Source organism: Lissotriton vulgaris, chromosome 6 (assembly GCF_964263255.1).
Source record: "Lissotriton vulgaris chromosome 6, aLisVul1.2, whole genome shotgun sequence".
Taxonomy (NCBI): domain Eukaryota; kingdom Metazoa; phylum Chordata; class Amphibia; order Caudata; family Salamandridae; genus Lissotriton; species Lissotriton vulgaris.
The window spans coordinates 1,851,787,194-1,851,806,649 of NC_141694.1; the positions used below are offsets into that span (position 1 = coordinate 1,851,787,194).

The 19,456-nt window shown below is 47.3% G+C and overlaps 1 protein-coding gene across 1 annotated transcript in view; it reads left to right on the forward strand.

The window, feature by feature from the left end:
• The window catches only part of NRBP1 (nuclear receptor binding protein 1), a 349,434-nt gene that overhangs the window by 268,890 nt on the left and 61,088 nt on the right, over nt 1-19,456 (forward strand). The window contains exons 15-16 of the mRNA XM_086928169.1: nt 14,698-14,761; nt 14,867-14,922. Of these exons, the coding sequence (XP_086784295.1) occupies nt 14,698-14,761; nt 14,867-14,922 (120 nt within the window). The remainder of the gene's footprint in view (nt 1-14,697; nt 14,762-14,866; nt 14,923-19,456) is intronic.

Consider the following 19,456-nt stretch of genomic DNA (forward strand, 5'->3'; position numbering starts at 1 on the left):
GTCGATTCCACAGTGTCGAAATCAGTGCCAGAAGGGGGATCCTCTAAGAAGGGCGGAACGCACAGGTCAACCGCTGCGACGCCGGCAAAGCCCGCCAAAGACAGCGGCACGGCTCCGACTCCAACTGGGACGTTGGTCGGACGCGTGGTAGAAACGGAGCCGTCGAAGTCACACGGATCGAAGGCTGGCACATCTGCGCATCGATCCAGGGCCTCTGGGTCGGCGGACGCAGCATCATCGTCCAAGACTCAGAAGGGCCAACAGAACGTCGGATCCGATGGCAAGATCAAGGATTCCTCGTCGGTGCCAAAGGCCACTGGGAATGAAACGTCCCTCGTCGCTTCTTCACTACAAAGAATTAGGGAGAAAGCCGCTGCTTCGTCGGCGCCGACGCCATCGCCACAGAAGGCGATAGACGTTCCGGTCAAATCTGCCAGTAAACTCCTCTTCCTTCTGCCGCCAAAAGAGGCGCCGAAGGCCTTCTCAACAATACCGACACCAAAGAAGTCGGATTCTTCAACGGCAGGGGCACCCTCAGGTCGAGTACTCGACTCAGAAGAGGATTCAGAGTGTTTTATCGACGCTAATACAGGCAAATTGACCCTTTACAAAAGGAAAATAACTTCACAGCCGGTGGACTCCTATGTCATCCCCCTGAAGAAGAAAAAGTATCCACAGGACGCCTCAGGCCTCATGGAACCTATCCAGTCCCCTCTAAGAGGGAGCCCAACTCCGTCTCCTGACCCCTCTGACGGTGAGGGATATGGTGAAGATGACCAATACACTTTCCCAGTCAATGAACCAGATGCACAGCCGGATTCATATGATGACTTTGGTGACCAAGACACCCATAATGTGGGACAAGACCCACAGCCTTTCAGTACACGTGCATCCCCAACAGAGGATTCTGCAGGTTTCCATGCACTCATTGAAAGGGCAGCTGCTAATCATGATGTGGACATGCATGCTGACCCTGTTGAAGAGGATTTTCTATTTGACACTTTTTCAGTTTCTGAAAGAACTGTAAAAACACTGCCTATGCTCAAAGGGGTCCTCAAGCATGCGGCGGACATCTTTAAAGAGCCTACCAGGGCGAGGGTGGTCAATCCACGTATTGAAAAAAAGTACAGACCGGCACCTGCAGACCCTGCATACATTCGGGGACAGTTGCCGCTTGACTCCCTGGTGGTCGCAAATGCCCGAAAGAGGGCCAACTCCCAAACAACGGGTGAAGCTCCTCCCCCGGATAAAGAGTCCAAGGTGCTAGAGGCAGGAGGCAAAAGGGTAGCTGCGCAGGCTGCCAATTTCTGGCGTATTGCAAATACACAGGCACTATTGGCACGTTATGATAGGTCGCATTACGACACCCTAGAGCAAATTGTGCAACACCTGCCTCCACAGTTTCAAGAGGGCACCAAAATGATTATACAGGAAGGACAACTGATCTCCAACGCAGCCATAAAGTGTGCACTTGATGCCGCGGACACAGCCGCTAGGACCATTAACACTAGCGTCATGCTGAGACGACAGGCGTGGCTCCGCATATCGGGGTTTAAACCTGACATTCAGACAACCATACTTAATCAACCAGTCAATCCTGATAGACTGTTTGGTCCAGATGTTGACACCACCCTAGAAAAAATTAAAAAAGACACCGAAACTGCCAAATCTATGGGGGCCCTTCAATCACAACAGTTTCGTGGCAATACTTTTCGTCGCTCAGGTGCACGTGGAGTCACCAGAGGACAAATGGGTCAGCAGTCACAATTCTCTAGAGGTGGAGCACAATCCTCGTACCCCAAACAGAACAAGGGGGGCTACAGAGGAAACAGCACCAGAGGACGCGGCAGAGGGAACAACAACTCACGCTCCTCTACCCCAAGCAAACAGTGACGCTCTGTCACTGCCCCCCGACCACTTAACACCTGTCGGGGGGAGACTACAGCAGTTCCTGCCCGTCTGGTTCAACATCACCACAGACAGGTGGGTGCGACAACTTGTCCAGTACGGTTATTGTCGAGTTAAAATCCACTCCACCCAACATTCCACCAAGGCAAAGGCCGATGTCCGCAGAGCACTTGCACTTATTGCAGCAGGAAGTGATGGTGATGCTGCAAAAAGGAGCAATCGAGCTCGTGCCAGTGGGGGAGGAAGGCACGGGGGTATATTCCCTGTACTTCCTTATTCCAAAGAAGGACGGATCTCTCAGACCAATTCTGGATCTCCGTCCCCTCAACCTGTATATACTGTCAGAACATTTCCATATGCTTACACTGCAACAGATTCTTCCCTTGTTAAACCAAGGGGACTTCTTGGCAACCTTAGACCTCAAGGATGCTTATTTCCACATTCCACTACACCCGTCCCACAGAAAATACCTCAGGTTCACAATCCAAGGCAGGCATTATCAGTTCAAGGTCCTACCCTTCGGAGTCACCACGGCCCCAAGGGTGTTTACCAAGTGCCTGGCGACAGTGGCAGCGCACCTCAGGAGGCAGAACATCCATGTCTACCCCTACCTGGACGACTGGCTCGTTCAAGCCAAGTCGGAACAACAGTGCGCCGCAGACATGTCGACTACCATTCACCTCCTTCACGACTTGGGTTTCTCGTTGAATTACCCAAAGTCGCATCTTCAGCCGGCACATGTCCGGCAGTTTCTAGGTGCCACAATCAATACCCTGACGGCCAAAGCTCAACCAAACCAAGTCAGGATAGAGAGCATGCAGTCTCTAATCCAAAGGTTCAGACCACAACACTCACTTCCAGCGAGAGTGTTCATGCAGTTGATAGGCATGATGGCCTCCTGCATCTTCATAGTCCCTCACGCACGGTTGCATATGCGCCCGCTCCAGGAGTGCTTAGCAAATCAGTGGACACAGGCTCAGGGACAATTAACAGACCTAGTGTTGGTTACCAGTCGGGCATACGACTCTCTGCATTGGTGGACTCCACACAACCTTTGCAAGGGCCGACTGTTCCAGGAGCCAGTGCCACAGATTATCCTAACAACGGACGCATCTCTCCAGGGATGGGGAGCTCATCTGCTCAATTTCACAGTGCAGGGACTATGGACGACGCAGCAACAGAAGATGCACATCAACTATCTAGAACTGATGGCGATCTTCATGGCGCTCAAGTCCTTCGTTGTACATCTGTGCAACAAAGTGGTGTTAGTCCGGACGGACAACATGACCGCGATGTACTACATCCAGAAGCAGGGGGGCACCCACTCACCACAGCTGTCTCATCTGGCTCAGAGCATGTGGAAGTGGGCCATTCAGAAGAACATCTTCCTCATGGCAGAGCACCTCCCAGGGAAGGACAATCAGATGGCGGATCTGCTCAGCAGATACAGCCATCAAATGCACGAGTGGGAGATACATCCATCAGTACTCCAGCCGTACTTCCGAAGGTGGGGTCATCCAGAGATAGACCTGTTCGCCACAAGGGAGAACGCAAAATGCCAAAGCTTCGCCGCCAGGTTCCCACACCCGCAATCGCAGGGCAATGCGATATGGATGAACTGGTCAGGCAAATTTGCGTACGCTTTTCCGCCGACACCTCTGATACCACTGGTGGCGAAAAAAACTAAGGCAGCACTCGATGACACTCATCCTAGTTGCTCCAACGTGGGCGCGCCAGGCCTGGTACACCACGTTCCTCGAACTCTCAGTGGTACCGCATCAAAGACTGCGCCTCACGCCCAGGCTTTTGACGCAGAGCCATGGAGAAATTCAGCATCCAGATCCGCAACAGCTCAACCTGGCTATCTGGCTCCTGAAGTCTTAGAGTTTGGATACCTCAACCTACCTCCTGAATGCATGGACATCATCAAGGAGGCAAGGAAGCCAACAACCAGAGCATGCTATGCTGCAAAATGGAAGCGTTTTGTCATTTACTGTACAGCCAATGACATCAACCCGCTAGATGCATCTATCCCTAACATCATTTGCTATCTGTTACATCTTTACAAGTGCAAGCTAGCGTTCACTTCTATTCGGATACATCTATCCGCCATCGCAGCTTACCTTCAAAATAGGCAGCATCTCTCTGTCTTCAGGGTGCCTGCCATTAAAGCTTTCCTTGAAGGTCTGAAACGAGTCATTCCCCCAAGAACACCGCCAGCTCCGGTGTGGAACCTCAATGTGGTCCTCACCAGACTGATGGGACCACCATTTGAGCCACTGCACTCGTGTGAACTACAATTCCTGACGTGGAAAGTAGCTTTCCTGATTGCTATTACGTCACTGAGGCGTGTTAGTGAGCTACAAGCGCTCACAATACAAGAGCCATTCATTCAAATTCATCCAAATAGGGTAGTGCTACGTACTAACCCCAAATTCCTTCCAAAGGTGGTGTCACAGTTTCATCTCAACCAAACTATAGACTTGCCGGCATTCTTCCAAAACCCACAAACGGTGGCGGAAAGAATGCTCCATACGTTAGACGTACGGAGGGCGTTGATGTACTACATAGACAGGACACAACACTTTAGGAAAACAAAACAGCTTTTTGTTGCCTTCTCACCACAACACAAAGGCAACCCGATTTCCAAAGCAGGAATAGCCAGATGGATTGTTAAGTGCATCCAAATTTGTTATCACAAAGCCAAGCGCACTTTAACAATACCCCCAAGGGCGCACTCCACACGCAAATTGGGGGCATCCATGGCTTTCCTAGGAAACATTCCTTTAGAGGACATTTGCAGAGCAGCCACGTGGGTTACACCACATACCTTTACAAAACACTACTGTGTTGACGTGCATTCCAAGCAGCAAGCTGCTGTAGGACAGGCTGTTCTCAAAACACTTTTTCAGGTTTCTGCAGCTGGCACGGGCAACCGCCGCTGATGGAGGGACTGCTATATATTCTATGCTAAGATATGAATTTAGCAGCCCACATGCCTCGAACTGAATATGCTACTTACCAGTATGCATCTGTTCTTGGCATGTAGGGCTGCTAACATTCATATCGCCCACCCTCCTCCCCGGTGCCTGTCGCAGCTGCAGATATACTATTGTATTCAATCATTAGCATGGACATCACTTACACTTTTCACTCCATCTTCTGCCACAATGGCGAAAAACAATCTGGGGATGGAGCCGATGCCCATGCGCACTGTAGTCCAGGGGAGGAGCCACCTATCTCAGGATACTTCGAAGACTCTTCCAGGACAACAATGTGCGATCATCCGGACCCAACACTAGGCGGCGATCTAATCTAATGCTAAGATATGAATGTTAGCAGCCCTACATGCCAAGAACAGATGCATACTGGTAAGTAGCATATTCATTATCCTCAAGGTTTCCACAGTAAGCCAAATTATACCTTTGCCACCAGGTGTCTCTTGCAAACTGAACATTGGTTGTGCTCTGTCATAAAAGGCTCATTGTTAGCTTCCTGTCCATTCCCAATACCAGGAATCACAATAGGACATTACTGCTAATCACACAACACCTTCCAACCAAGAACCCAAGACCATGCTTAAAGAGATTGAAACACCGCATTGCCAAAACATGATCCAGATACTCGTATAAGCCCAAAAGAACTGTTGCACATCATGCACTTATTATCTTAATCTTGTAACAAAGGTTGGAATTACTATTACTCATTGAAGCTTAGATAAATGACTACTCACAAGTAGTGAGAAATGTAGCTGTTCCTGTAGGATTTACTGTTACAAACACCCATAGAAATAACTTCACTAAAGGAGACAGAGTAATAATCTACCGAGATTCTCATGTGAAATAATTAAACATTTAATTTGAATAAAGCTGACCCATAGCTCCTCTCCTATTGACATGATTTTCTTTCATTCATTCAACGTCTACCAAAAAATGATTCGTTCCTTAACAAATTTAGACTCTTGACTGAACAAAAACCTAGTAGAAGTCAGTTTAAATGGAGAGAATCACAAAAATACAGCATTCCACTTGCTCCAAAGTGTTCTAGAAACCCATAGCATGAAACAGTCCGTGAGCCGCATTCATCTACCAAAGGCAAGATACTAGACCTAGTAAATAAAGATAATGTCAAAGGAGACTGCCAATAGAAGTAGAATGATCTGCTCATTCCATCATCCCCTTAATCCTCCAAACCTCAAATTAATAAACCTTCACACTCCACCTGGGATACATTCCCTAAAATGCTCTGAAGCCAGTCTCATTTGGCAGGTTTTGCATTTGCTTGAACTACCATAGCGAACCTATGAATAGAAATTGTCACCTCATTGGTTTCTCTCAGCAGAGCAATTGCAAGCAGTCCACAAAATAGCACCCTACCATATGTGGGAAACATCAAATTGTCAACCTATGTTTCTGTGAAGCCCAATTTTTGATAGGATAAACTCTAGAAATTAGAAAGGAAACGAAAATGTGACTAAACTCAAAATTCTTTATCTGCACTGAAGGCTGCTAGGAAAAAATAAGCGTCATAAACTTAAGTCTCTATTGTCAAGAAAATCTACAATTCACTTAATAACCTTAAGAAATTATTCCAAATAGCAAAAACAACTTAAAATGTTTCCTCAGAACTCATCCATTCCAGGCCAATGCCGTATGTGGACAAAACCTTGAAATTCTACATGACAAAATCAGATTTTGGAGAAAAACATTGCCATGAATAGGAGAAATAGGGAAACAACTTGCTTTCTTAAGTACCCAGTGAATGGTCTGAACTTAATTTTATCTTCGAACCAATTTCACTCCAAATAAGTAAAGTCTAAAAACCATTGGCCTTCCATGATCGCACCATTCCAGTCAGTCATCAGAAATAATGTTCATTCCTTTGTCACGATATGATAGCAACTTACAAATACATCCCCATAGTAAGGCATTTCAGGACAATTTACCCCACACAAAAAGGATACAGAAGCAATTGGTGTCCCAGACCATAGACTAATCTCTAATAACTTTACATATGACCAATAACTATCTGATGCCCATTACGATCTCTCCGATGGACTCTTCGAACTGCTGATTTTTCAGGATGATTTCTTTTTTGGATTCACATGCAGTTATTATCCCGCCATCTAGGGGTTTGGTCCAGAAACATTTGTGGTTTTAAATATATATATATTTTTTTATTTGGGTGTCATTGACCACCTTTTGGTGGAGAGTCCATCCCTTGTATGACATCAGACAGTGCCCCGTAAGTTTCATTTTTGTCCTGCCCTGTAGACAATCCTCATGCACCTGACTGAATCCGGAGAATTCTTTAGCATTGCTTCTACATGATTACTGGTAGCACTTTGTGGTTCAACATTTACACCATTCCACCCCGTAAGTGACTATGCATAAATGCATCACTCCTGCAAAGGGATGTAAGTTTGGGCTACGGTCCCTACTCACTCATGTGATAAATGTACCTCGTGCTCCTGAAGGCGATCCTGAAACACGGGCCAAAACTATGTCCTTGAACATAGGAAGAGATTACGGTTAAAACATAAACCAAGCTGAAAACTCCAGGCTGCTGGTGATATCTTTCAAATAGCAAGTCCTTTGCAAAGTCCTGTTCCCTCCTAAAGTCTTCCAGTAAATCGAAAATGTGCCATAAGTGCAAGAAAGCTGAGCAAGACTCAACATGTTCCTGCCACTTGAAATCAGGCAAAAAGGTGTGAAGGCATCAATCAAAAAAATCATACCTTACAGGTGGTGTTCTGACTCCAATTCAGTCCTGCAACTGGTCCCGAATCACTCAAAATTCCAGTCTGTCGTTGACCCCACACCAAAAGGCAGCTTTTAAGGAGGCCATGCTGCAAGTCCTTCAGATGCTCCTGGCATGGCTTCAAGCCCCAGAAAGCCATGGGGAAGGGGTGGTAGTGGCAGGAGTTATGTTATGTTATATTTCATTTCTATAGCGCACGGCTACTCAGTAAGAGTGTCCCGGCGCTTTATTTAGGCAGCTCAGTGTAAAAAACATAACACCATAAGACGGAGACAGATAAGGGAAAGAAAGACGTCCTAAAGGTTAAAAAGCCAGGTCTTGAGGCTCTTCCTAAACAGGAACAGATTAGGTGTGCGCCGCAAGGCCAGAGGCAAGGTGTTCCACAACTGAGGGGCCCTAAAACCAAAGGAGCGACCCACGGTACGGGCCTTCCTCACTCGGGGGACCACGGCCAAGAACGGAGATTCCGACCGAAGAGATCGAACCGGGCGATAAAAGACGAGCCTGCGCTGTAAGTACCTTGCTCCCGAGCCAGAAAGCGCTTTGTGAGCCAGGGTCAACGCTTTAAACATCATCCGCTTCCAGATGGGCAGCCAGTGAAGCGACTGCACCAACCCGGATACTCTCACTCGCCTATGGAGGCCGAAGATGGCACGAGCCGCAGAGTTCTGCACAACCTGCAGCCGCTGAACAAGATAGTCCGGAAGCCCTAAATATAGGACGTTGGCATAGTCCAGTCTGGAGCCTATTAAGGCTTGCACAGTAATCTTTCTATGCTCTTCTGTGAGCAAAGGTAAGAACTTCTGGAGCATCTTCAGAATACCAAAGCAAGTGCCCGTCAAACCAAGAATGTGATCTCAGGGTCAGATTATTATCAATCTTAACTCCCAGATTTTTTTGCCACCTGAGATGCCTGAGCAGGGGGACACATATCCGTTGGCCACCAGGCCCGCCATTCAGGGTCCGAGGCACAGCCAAAGAACAGTACCTCCGATTTGTTGGAATTAGCTTTGAGGCTGTTCCGCTGAAACCAGTTAAAGACCATCCCTAAGCAGCCCCGAATGCTCTCTCCATCAAAAGCCTGATCTTTCCTACACGTGAAGAGCAGTTGAGTGTCATCCGCGTAGGACACGATCTGGGCCCCAAAGGACTCCACCACTGCCGCCAGAGGGGTCATAAAGATGTTAAAAAGAGTCGGGCTCAACACAGAACCCTGCGGAACTCCGACTCCCAAAGGCGGCATCTCAGCAGAGCTCGGGGAGGCCCAGACCGTTTGTCGGCGACCCTCAAGAAAAGATGTAAACCATTTGAACACCGTCCCCCTCAGACCGATGTCAGTCTGGCGAGAAGCGCCTCATGGGGAACTGTGTCAAAGGCCGCCGACAGATCAAGCATGACAAGCATGGCGTTGCCTCCTGAGTCCAAAGTCACCATAATAACCTCTGACACCTCCAGGAGTGCTGTCTCCGTACTTAAATTAGGACGGAAACCGGATTGCGAGTGGTGCAATAGGTCATTCAATTCTAGAAAACTAGAAAGAGCGCCATGCACTTGCTTCTCCGTGATTTTAGCCAACGCCGGGAGGAGGGAGATCGGCCTATAGTTGGCCAGAACCTCAACGTCTAACCCAGGCTTCTTAAGGAGGGGAATCACCATAGCCCTTTTCCAGGACTGCGGGACCCAATGGGTTGACCACAGGCGCCATCCTGGCCAGAAATTTGGCCGGACAGGGGTCTAATGGCGAACCCGATTTAAGATTGGCCAGAAGTGCAAGGGAAGCATCGGTGGAGACAAAGGGAAACTCCGCCAGAACAACATCCCGAGTGGTCGATGGAACTAGTCCGGCCACAATGCTAGAAGACACTTCAGCAGACCTCTCTGTAAAGGAGTCCTGGATCGATTTAATCTTGTCCGTAAAGAACTCGGCAAGATCACAGACCCACGACTCAGGTGACGCTATTTGAGGCAAGTTGGGTCTGGGGGCCGTGAACTCCCTCACCACAGTAAAGATCTCCTTACATGAATTGGAGGCAGCCTCTATCCTCCTGGCAAGATATTCCTTTTTCTCGCGGAGAATATCGCGATGGTAGGCTTTGACCGGTATCCTGTAGGCAAGTCTGGCCTCCACGTCATACTGAAGACGCCATGCCCTCTCAGCCACCTTACACTGGCTACGAGTGAACCACGGCGCAGAAACCCGCTTAGCCGTGGGCCGAGGGGCCATTGCGGGGGCTAAATCATTCAGCCTCTTCGACAGCCACACCTGCATGGCCTCTACGTCCTGCTCCAAGTCACCAGAGAGGGGGCACGGATGGTCCACAAAAGCAAAGGCTAGCAGCTCAGGAGTCACTCTGTGCAGTGCCCTCGAAGCAGAACCATACTGTCTAGGGGCGCTACTAGGTAATTGCTCACTCCCCAGTATGGAGAACCTGACCAACCTGTGGTCGGTCCAAAGCACCGGGAGAAGCTCAATATCCACTAAAGGGACCGACGAAAAAACCTGATCCAGGGTATGTCCCTTGTCGTGTGTGGGGCCCACCAGAAAAGGAACAAGGCCGAGAGGGGCAGTAATGCCAATACGGAGTGCCAATAGGACTGCTGCTGATTGGCTGTTCCTTGGTTTCAGCTGGCCCATTAGATTTATTCCAAGGCCTATTTCTTCAGACTTGACTCTGATGCAGTTGAAGGTATTGCCCCAGTATTGGAACTTTCATAGATTCCCATGCTTTTGTATCATTCTCCGTAGTCTGAATGGGAGCCCCGGTAACACCGGTAACAAAAATACCATAGCACTAGGTAAAAAAGAAAGAAAAAGGCCTAGGCCTCATTCCCTTTTGTAGCATATCACCCTCTTTTTGTAAAAGAGCCCAAACTTGGGCATCAGTCTTTCTCTTTTGTACCTACTGCTATGGTATTTTTGTTACCGAGGCTCCCATTCCGACGACTGGGAATGATACAAAAGCATGGGAATCTATGAAAGTTACCAATACTGGGGAACCAAAGTTACAGGTAAGTAACTTGTTTTCTTCAGAATGGTCCCCAGAACACTCTTGATTAGAAAACTGGCTCCCCCTCCAACAATACAGACAATGGGCTATATCTGGATTTTGTGAATTCACGTCGGCTAGATTAATTTCCAGTGAATGGGTTGGGCTTGCCACCAGGACCACCTACTGAACAAAAGTATCTCTTTTACAGTAGTACTGAGAAGGGCAGCAGAAATGCTTACATCTGCCTCCTGTTGACATTTATGAATCTTTGTCCAGGCCCTCCCTCGTCTGAGTCACTATTGCCCTTCAGTGACACTTAGACACACTAATGGTCACTTGATCTAAGCATTGCTCAGGGTCTGTCGTCAATCCACCTATGGCCAGTAGATAGAGATTGGCCCACAGTGATCTCAATGTGCTGACAAGGTATCCTACTCCTGAAGGTTTGGTGATACACTTGTCAATAGTCCCCACTAATGCTTTTATGACTAACCATATGGATAGAAAGTTGAAACTTATTGATTCATTCCGAAAATGTAGAGGTTGCATCAAGGGGCTACCATGCATATACCAGCCCTCCCAACATGTGCATTCCTTTTGGGGGCCAGAGATCATGGTGTCGGCCAAGGTTGTTTGCACCAACTCTCCTTCAATGCTCTCCCTGCTGCTGCGGCTATCAAGCTGCATTGACATGCCCTCTCAAGCCCACACCCAGCAGGTGGAGTTAGTATGCAATATTTCTTCCCTCACTGGAGCTCCATCACATCGGGCCGATGGGTCTTGCAAATCTTCCAAAGTGGCAATGCCCTGCCATGCCTTTCATTTCTTCCCTGTCCCATTTTCCACCCAGATCAGAGGGACTTGGGCAGTCTTGCTGCAGCAAACCGGTACTCTGCTGGCCATGGGTAACTTAAAGTGAGTGCTAAATATGGAGGGGTGTGCATGTGTTGTGTTGTCTGTGCTATTTCCTCGTACTAAAGGACAGAGACCTTAAGTCTGTAGGGAACCTTTGTCTACTGAATGCCTGTTTGAAAGAAGACAAAATCAAAATTCTCACCCCATTTTTCAGGATCTTTCTGCTCTGGATCCAGGAGACCAGATGGTGTCCCTGGACTTGCAGAATGCATATTTCAGTTTGCTGTGATCCCCTTCGGCCCTACTTCTGCCCCTTAGCATGAAAGTGATGGTGGAGTTTGCTGCCCTCCTTAGGCGGTTGGGAATACATGGTTCCTGAACCTCCATGACTGGCTGCTCAAGGCGGGCTTGCTGTAGTCCATCATGAGCCACCTCCTGATAACCACCCAAGGGCTGACCTCTTTCGAGTTTTCCATCAATAAGCCAAAGTCCTACCTGAGCTCCAAGCAGAGGTTTACCTTTGTTACGGATGGCCTAGAGGCTGCTGGCCAGGGCTTTTTCACTTTTGCAGCAAGTCTGACACGTTTGAGCTATGATCCCGGTGTTACGGGTGCAGGTCTGCATCTGTCTGGAGGCTCTGAGGCTTCATCTTGTGGCTTCCTGCATCTACCTCAGTCTGATGTATAGTTGGCTTATGCAGGCTCTGCAGTGGAATCGTATATTCCAGTGGACTCCGCAGCAGCGCTGTTTTCCAGACTGCATTCAGATCTCACTGGAGACTGTGCAGGATCTCAAGTGGTGGATGACAGACACAACCTGAATTGTGGCAGACCACCCACTCAGACTCCGTAGTAGTGACTAATGCACCACTGCTGGTGGGGGGGGGGGCTGTGAGAGAGAAGGTTACCTAGAAGAAGTAGAGATCCAAAGTCTCCACAGGAATCCTCTGGCGCTTCAAGTTATCCTGCTGACTCCAATAGCCTTCCTTTCATCCTTCAAGGGAGACTAGTACAGGTCCTCGTGGACCACAGGTTCACAATGTGTTACTGCAGGAAGCGGAGTGGAGTGTGGTCCTGCATTATGTGCCAAGAGGCCCTATGCTTCTGGCGGTAGTTGGACCAGCTGGATATCTTCCTTGTTGCCAACCATTTGTGGGTATCTATAAATACCCAAGCATACGAGCTGAGCAGATGCCGATTGGCAGACCACATGTGAAGCCTCCAATCAACATAGCATAGGGGAGCTTCCATCTGTGGAGTGTGCCTTGGCTTGATCGGTTCACTACTGTCAAGAAGGCACAGTGACAAAACATGTCCTCTAGGAAAGTCTTTTACTCTGCTGTGGGACACAGGGCTCATACATGTTGCCACCACTGCCTCTCCTGTCTCTAGTTAAGGATGGACTGGGCCCCAGACAGGAGTGGATGGTACACAGAACTTCTGAGCATGAGTATTTGCCTCCAATACAGCTACCACATTAAGAGATCTCCTCTCCGCAACAAGGAAGGATCCTTCATTTGAATGTCCGCAACCTACACCTACATGCGTGAAACTTGAGTGTTGTAGTTTAAAAGCATTCAATCTGCTCTCTGAATTAGTCTGTCATACTTGAAGCCCGATGCTTTTTAACAAAGTCCATCTATACTTGGTTTTCGGAGAAATGTGTTACCTGGTGCATCACTAGTGATACTGACCCTCTGCAGGCCAAACTTTTGAAGGTTTTGTTCTACCGCTGGCTCAAAGTCCTTGGAGTGAGCACAGTTAAGGGTTACCTGCCTGCCCTTTCTGCCTTTGTGTTTATCCAATAAACCCTCTCTATTTAAACCTGTTATGTGTTTTTTTAATGGTCTGACTTGCATGTTTCCACTTGAATCCTTTTGTCATGCCACAATGGACCTTGATTTTAGTGTTTGCATTTGCGATGTGCATATCTTTTGAGCCGATGCACAGCTGCTCACTGAAACTACTCATGCTCAAAACAGTTTTCCTGGTTGCCATCACCTCTGCATGTTGCAGAAGTGAACTGCAGGCACTCTTGGTGCAGCTGCTCTATACCACCCTTTTCTGGTACAAATGAGTGCTGTAGACCCAGGCCGCCACCTTACTGAAAGTTGTGACAACTTTCCACGATGGCCAATCTTGACATTTTTCACTCCACCTCACCCTTCAGCTCTACCCTAAAAAGGCTTTCAGTTTCTATATTGACTGCATAAAAGACCATTATGAGGACCATCCGCTCTTTGTTGGATAATCTGGAGCAAAGAAAGGCTAGCAGTTAAGAGGACCTTGTCAAGAAGATAATACTGTAGATCTAAGCTAAGGCTGCAGCGGCAGTATTGGTGGGGGGCAATGGTTTAGCTTAGCATAAATGTTCACTAGCCTGGATGTCACAACCAAACGTCCTCCAAGATATTCTGTCTGACTTTACTGTGAAATCAGTCAGAGCTACAGCACTCTCCCCACATATGACTAACATCGTTTAGCCACCAACTTACCTTCACCTGGTGTTTGAAGCTGCTGTAGTATCCAGCAGTATTTGAGAATACCACTTTGTGGTGGTGCCCAAAACCACACGGGCCTCAACTCCCTACCAGGTGGCATAAGATTTCAATTGAACCTAATATTTTGCACACTGATTGACTTTCAGTACTATCTTACCCCATCCTGTTATTGTACCTGCCCTCTATCCACTGCCCCTGTACCTACCCCAAGAGCTTCTTTCACGTCTTATGCTCTTTCTCAGTCTTCCCATTTCACTCTCTGCCACAGCCATAGATTTAAACGATCATCTGATTACCCAAGTCCATTTTCTATGCTATTACAAATGCTTCAGTGCTCAATAATGGATATTGGTATTGACTGTACCCCACAGTTTTTCAAGGCATTACTGAGACCTTAGTCTATTCAGTTGTTTCACTGTAAAGTGCAATGGCAGCTGGTAGAGTTACATAAAATGTAAAACAAATAAAAATAAAATATAGCTGTAGTGAGCAAGGGTCCTGATGGTCCGAAGTAGTCTGCTACCTCTATCACAATTTTGGATTAAGGTTACATGTGGTTTTCAATGGCACAAACATATAATTAAAATATTGTTAAGTAGTATATCTGTACTTGGGAAGAGACTGTGCCACTTCTTTACTTGTTATGGAAATTCATGTTTTGCACTTTTTTACATTTTTTCTTAGATAACGTTATTGTTGAAATTGGAAGATAAATTAAACCGGCACCTAAGCTGTGATCTATTACCTAGTGAGTATTGTTCTTAGTCCTATTACTTCTGCTTTAGCTCACACTGCCTCTGGCTGCATTGAGGCTTTGCAAATACCCACTCCCTCTCCTCTTTCTATTTTTCAGATGAGAACATTCAGGAGTTGGCAGCAGAGCTAGTTCAACTAGGATTTATCGGAGAGGTAAAAAGCAGTCTCTGGTTTCTTTTTTACAGACCTTGGTTACCACTGATTGAGGTGTCATACTTTGTTGCTGCAGAAGTATGTGGGCCTTGCACTTTTTAGGTCTCGCTGGAGTAGCATCCGAAGGATGCGTCCAGCTAGAGACGGATAGCCGTCCGTCTCGGGGGAATTAGGGACAGGAGGGTGGCACGCGCTTCTGCTGCTGGATTTGCCTGCGTGAACGCGCACGTCGGCTCTGTCCACATTCTCAGCAATTCCCGTACCGTGCACATCACCGGGTTCCGATTTCTTGAAGTTCGCACAGATACACACATGCATGCGCATACACACACACAGACAGACACTCGCTCACACACACACACACCCTCCCCCCCCCCACACAGTCATCGGCCTGTTTTAAACACACCCACACGCTCACATACATACAGAGCCCCCCGCCGCTGCACACGCACACAGACATGCCCCCCGCACTTGCAGCTCAGCAAAGTCCCCCACTCACCGGTACTCGTCTCCAGCTCTCCATACGAGGGCTCGTTGCAGGCGGCGGCGGTCTCTTCCTTCGGTGCGGGGCTCTCACCTCACGGGAGCCCCGCTAGCGCCAGCCGCCCTTCTCCTCCTGCCCACACGTCCCAGTGCTGGGTAGGCTCCTGCCTGGGCTTCCGGTGTGTCTTGACGTCCCGCCCCCGGCCTGCCTGACTTCCGCCCGGGATTGTGCACCCCGGTTTTATTCTTGCGTAATTACACTTAACTTTACTAAAATGTCTCTAAATCGCAAGAATGAAAATTACGTGAATTTCGCTCACACTTTCTAGATACCTAAAGGCTCTGAGTCCAGTCTCCGGGTTAAAAAACGCTCTTGTTTGAAGTGTACAGATTTGCTGTCTACAATTACATATGTCCCACAAGCTCATATCTCTTCCTCAAAAAATGTCACACAGATATGGACGTATCATTAGCAAAGGTGAGGGGGTATCACCCTCGGAGGATACCCATTCTGAAGTTGGTAATGATGACCCCCTCCCAGAGTGGTGTCAGCTGTGCCAGTGTCTGCGTCCTTTTGTATCAGCAGCACTTTCGTGAGTGCATGCAATCCTGTATTGTATTGTTTTGTAATTCCATTTATATAGTGCTTACTACCCCTGACGAGGTGTCGAAGCTCTTTTTCAGCTAGTAGCACGCTACTCCGGAACCCATAAAAGAATAGTGGTGAATTAGTGCACTGAAATATGAAATTAATTTGAGTGGTGGATATGTTAGTCTGTTATTTGGATTGAAAAGGATAGTGGAGGGATAGAAGAGGGAAAAAGGTTTGCATTTATATAGCGCTTGCTACCCCTGATGAGGTGTGGAAGCCCTTTTTCAGCGAGTAGCAAGCACACCGACATCTCAATGCTTGGAGAGATTCCACGATTTTCTATAATCATTTCTTTTTAGAATGTGGAACCTGCCCCCTGCAGGGAGACACAGCCCTTTCCATATGCACAGTAGCAACATAAGCTATGCCACCATGATGGTACTATGTTAGTTGCAGGTTACACAGATATCAGCTGCAGCTTCACCAGAAATGGAACGTGAACTCTGTAGGTTTTTTTACACATATGCTCTCTCACAGGCTTGCACTGCCTTACAGTACTTGCATTAAACTTCCAAGACCGCTTGTGTTAGTCTATGGCCTCTGTCTGGCAAATGCTAAGTCGCATGAGCTATTTTAACCTGTAATCTGTTGGTTGTACTGTTCTCGGCTGCGGGTGTTTATCTCACTGAGCAATTCCTATTTTATGGTTTCCTATCAGTGGCGGGATATAAGCGCCTGGTTCCTGACTTCACGCACAGTGTCCAAAGTTCCCCTTTTAAGTTGTGCAGAGGAGTATCTCTGCAGATCCACAAGTTAGATGCAAAGAGTCTTTGACCCCGAAATTACAAAAACCCAGTATTCAAAATACAGGCCAATTACATCCAGACAGAACACCGGGTTCTGCAGCACATTCAGTAATCCATTAAACTACCATTTTAATGACTCATTGGGGCACGTGACCTCTGCATTCATATAGGCGCAAGTCGCTCAATTATTTGAGAGAAAAGGAGGGAGAGGCAGGGATTTAAAGTGTGAGCGAGGGAGAAAGGCTAATTTTCGAACGAGCTCCCTTTTGCCATTATTCTCCGCACTGCATTAATTCAAGACAGTGGGCGTCTGGCAGGCTCCTCCGAGTGGATCTGTCACCGCGTCAGCTGCAGAGCGTGTCCTGTACATCATGTCGAGCTGAGAGCCAAGAAAAGAGCTGTCACCCCTGCCAGTCTTAGGGAGGTGGCCTGTCTTTCGTCTCATCCGCCGAGATCTGCCTACCAGAAAGTACTCCATATGTCATACTGTGAGGGTTGGCACACACAGCATCACGCAAATACTAACACGCACGCATAGCCTCAGACACAGCGCAACGCAACAGACATTTACGAGCACATAACCACAGTCCTACAAAAAGCCTGGCACAGATATAAACGGTTAGCCATCTTCGGACACCTAAAAACCACGCGAATGCACCTATATAGATATGCAGAGACATTATACAGTCTGTAAAATACACACACACTTTGACAGATAGAGGCCTACAGACATGCTGACAACCGAACACCCTACACAAACGTAAACACAGTTTCAGACTTATAAACATAACCTAAGATATGTTCACATGGCCCAACACACACTCACAGCTAGAAGTACAAGTACGCCCTCTGAAACATGTACAAGTACACACACACATATATTTAGCACCAAACACAGAACTACACAGATGTGTAGGAACGAAACTTGACGAATACTGGCTTTATAATGCCCCCTGCCTGCATGGCGCTGCTGCATGATGTTTCATTTTTACCTGCACTAACAAAACATGTAAGATGATTGGCAAATGCATTGGGCATTGCTAGATTGGTTATCCTACGTCACTAAAGGACAAGTACAAGCCTGACACTTTTATTTAAGTATTAATTATTTTAAAAAATTAAAAGCCATTCTTATTTGTAATATCCATATATCTACTTCACGTAAATTCAAAACATGTTGCATTACAAATGCTATAGGTGTCACATTTGCGAACATTATAACTATTGGCATTGTAAATGACAAAGCTATTAATTTCGCTATTTTCAAAACCAACACATAAATAAAAAATTTGTCATTTGCAAAACAAATAGCTCAAACTTTCTTAATGCGAGACCTATTGCATTGCAAATGCTTGTTTCAGTTGTATTGCAACTAGTCAACAGCATTACCTTTCCTTACTTGATGGAAGTCTCTACTTCTGACACTTGACACTTTTTTTTTTAATATCTTTATTAGCATTTTCAGTGCAAAACAATAGAACAGGCACGTCATTATTCCTCCACAGTTCCAAACCCAGAACCCCCCCCAGCACCCCAAATCTCTGCTCACAAATGTAGAACACAGTCCAGACGGTTTCCACAGTAGTCTCGTAGGCCAAAAATGTAATGTGACCACTTTCGAACCAAGACACTCGTATCCCCCAGATCCTTAGCACAGCAGCATTCTCCGAGACCGCCATCCAGCCCATGGTATTGGCGCCATTTCCTCCAAACTCTCCCAAACTTTTTGGGGCATCCCCGTGCTTTATAGGTGACCCTCTCTACAGCCATATACTTGTCCAGGCCGTCTCGCCAATCCTCTAGCCGCGGGCAGTCTGGGGCTCCCCACTTCCTGGCAACATCCCTCCTGGCCACCACTAAGGCCAGCACTTGGAAAATCAATTGTGGGCGGCTCACATCGAAATCGTATGTCATTCCTAATAGGACCAACTTAGGATCGGGTTGAATGTCGGTCTCCAGTACCGCTCCCAATTCACGGAGCACTTTACCCCAGAAAACCTGGATGTTCGGGCATGACCAGATAGTGTGGAAGAAGTCTCCCCTCTCAAATCCACATCGCAAACAGGGGTCAGGCACCCTCCCAATTTTGTGCAGTCTCACCCTGTCGACACTTGACACTTTTGTTCATGGGTTCAACCCTTTTTATATTTTACACATGAAAGAAACCTCTGTTAATCTCATCTGATGATACCAGTCTAATGTATGTGTTCGGGGCATATGAGCTGCAGATAGTACACTATACATAGATCGCCATCTGGTGTTGGGCTCGGATGCTTGCACTTTGTTGTTGTCTTGGAAGAGTCTGAGATAGGTGACTGCTCCCTTGGACGATAGTGTGCATATGCATCAACTCCATCCTCCGATTGTTTTTTACCGTCATCGGGTTCGGATGTAACTTTTGCATTCCAGTTTAGTGCCGTATTTCCAAACCTTTTCGACGCCAAAAACTATCTACAACTCAACTGTATTGTTTTTGATCATGTGATCTTCGCGCATCTCAACTACTCTATTCCGGTAGTCGACTCAGGAGGCTGGGCCTATCGATGCCGTTCGGGCCTACAGGTCATAGAAAGGATTCCATTCAATAAATCCCCCCAGTATCGAGTGAAATTCCCACACAGTGACCATCACAAGGTCTGTAACTTGTGTCTCT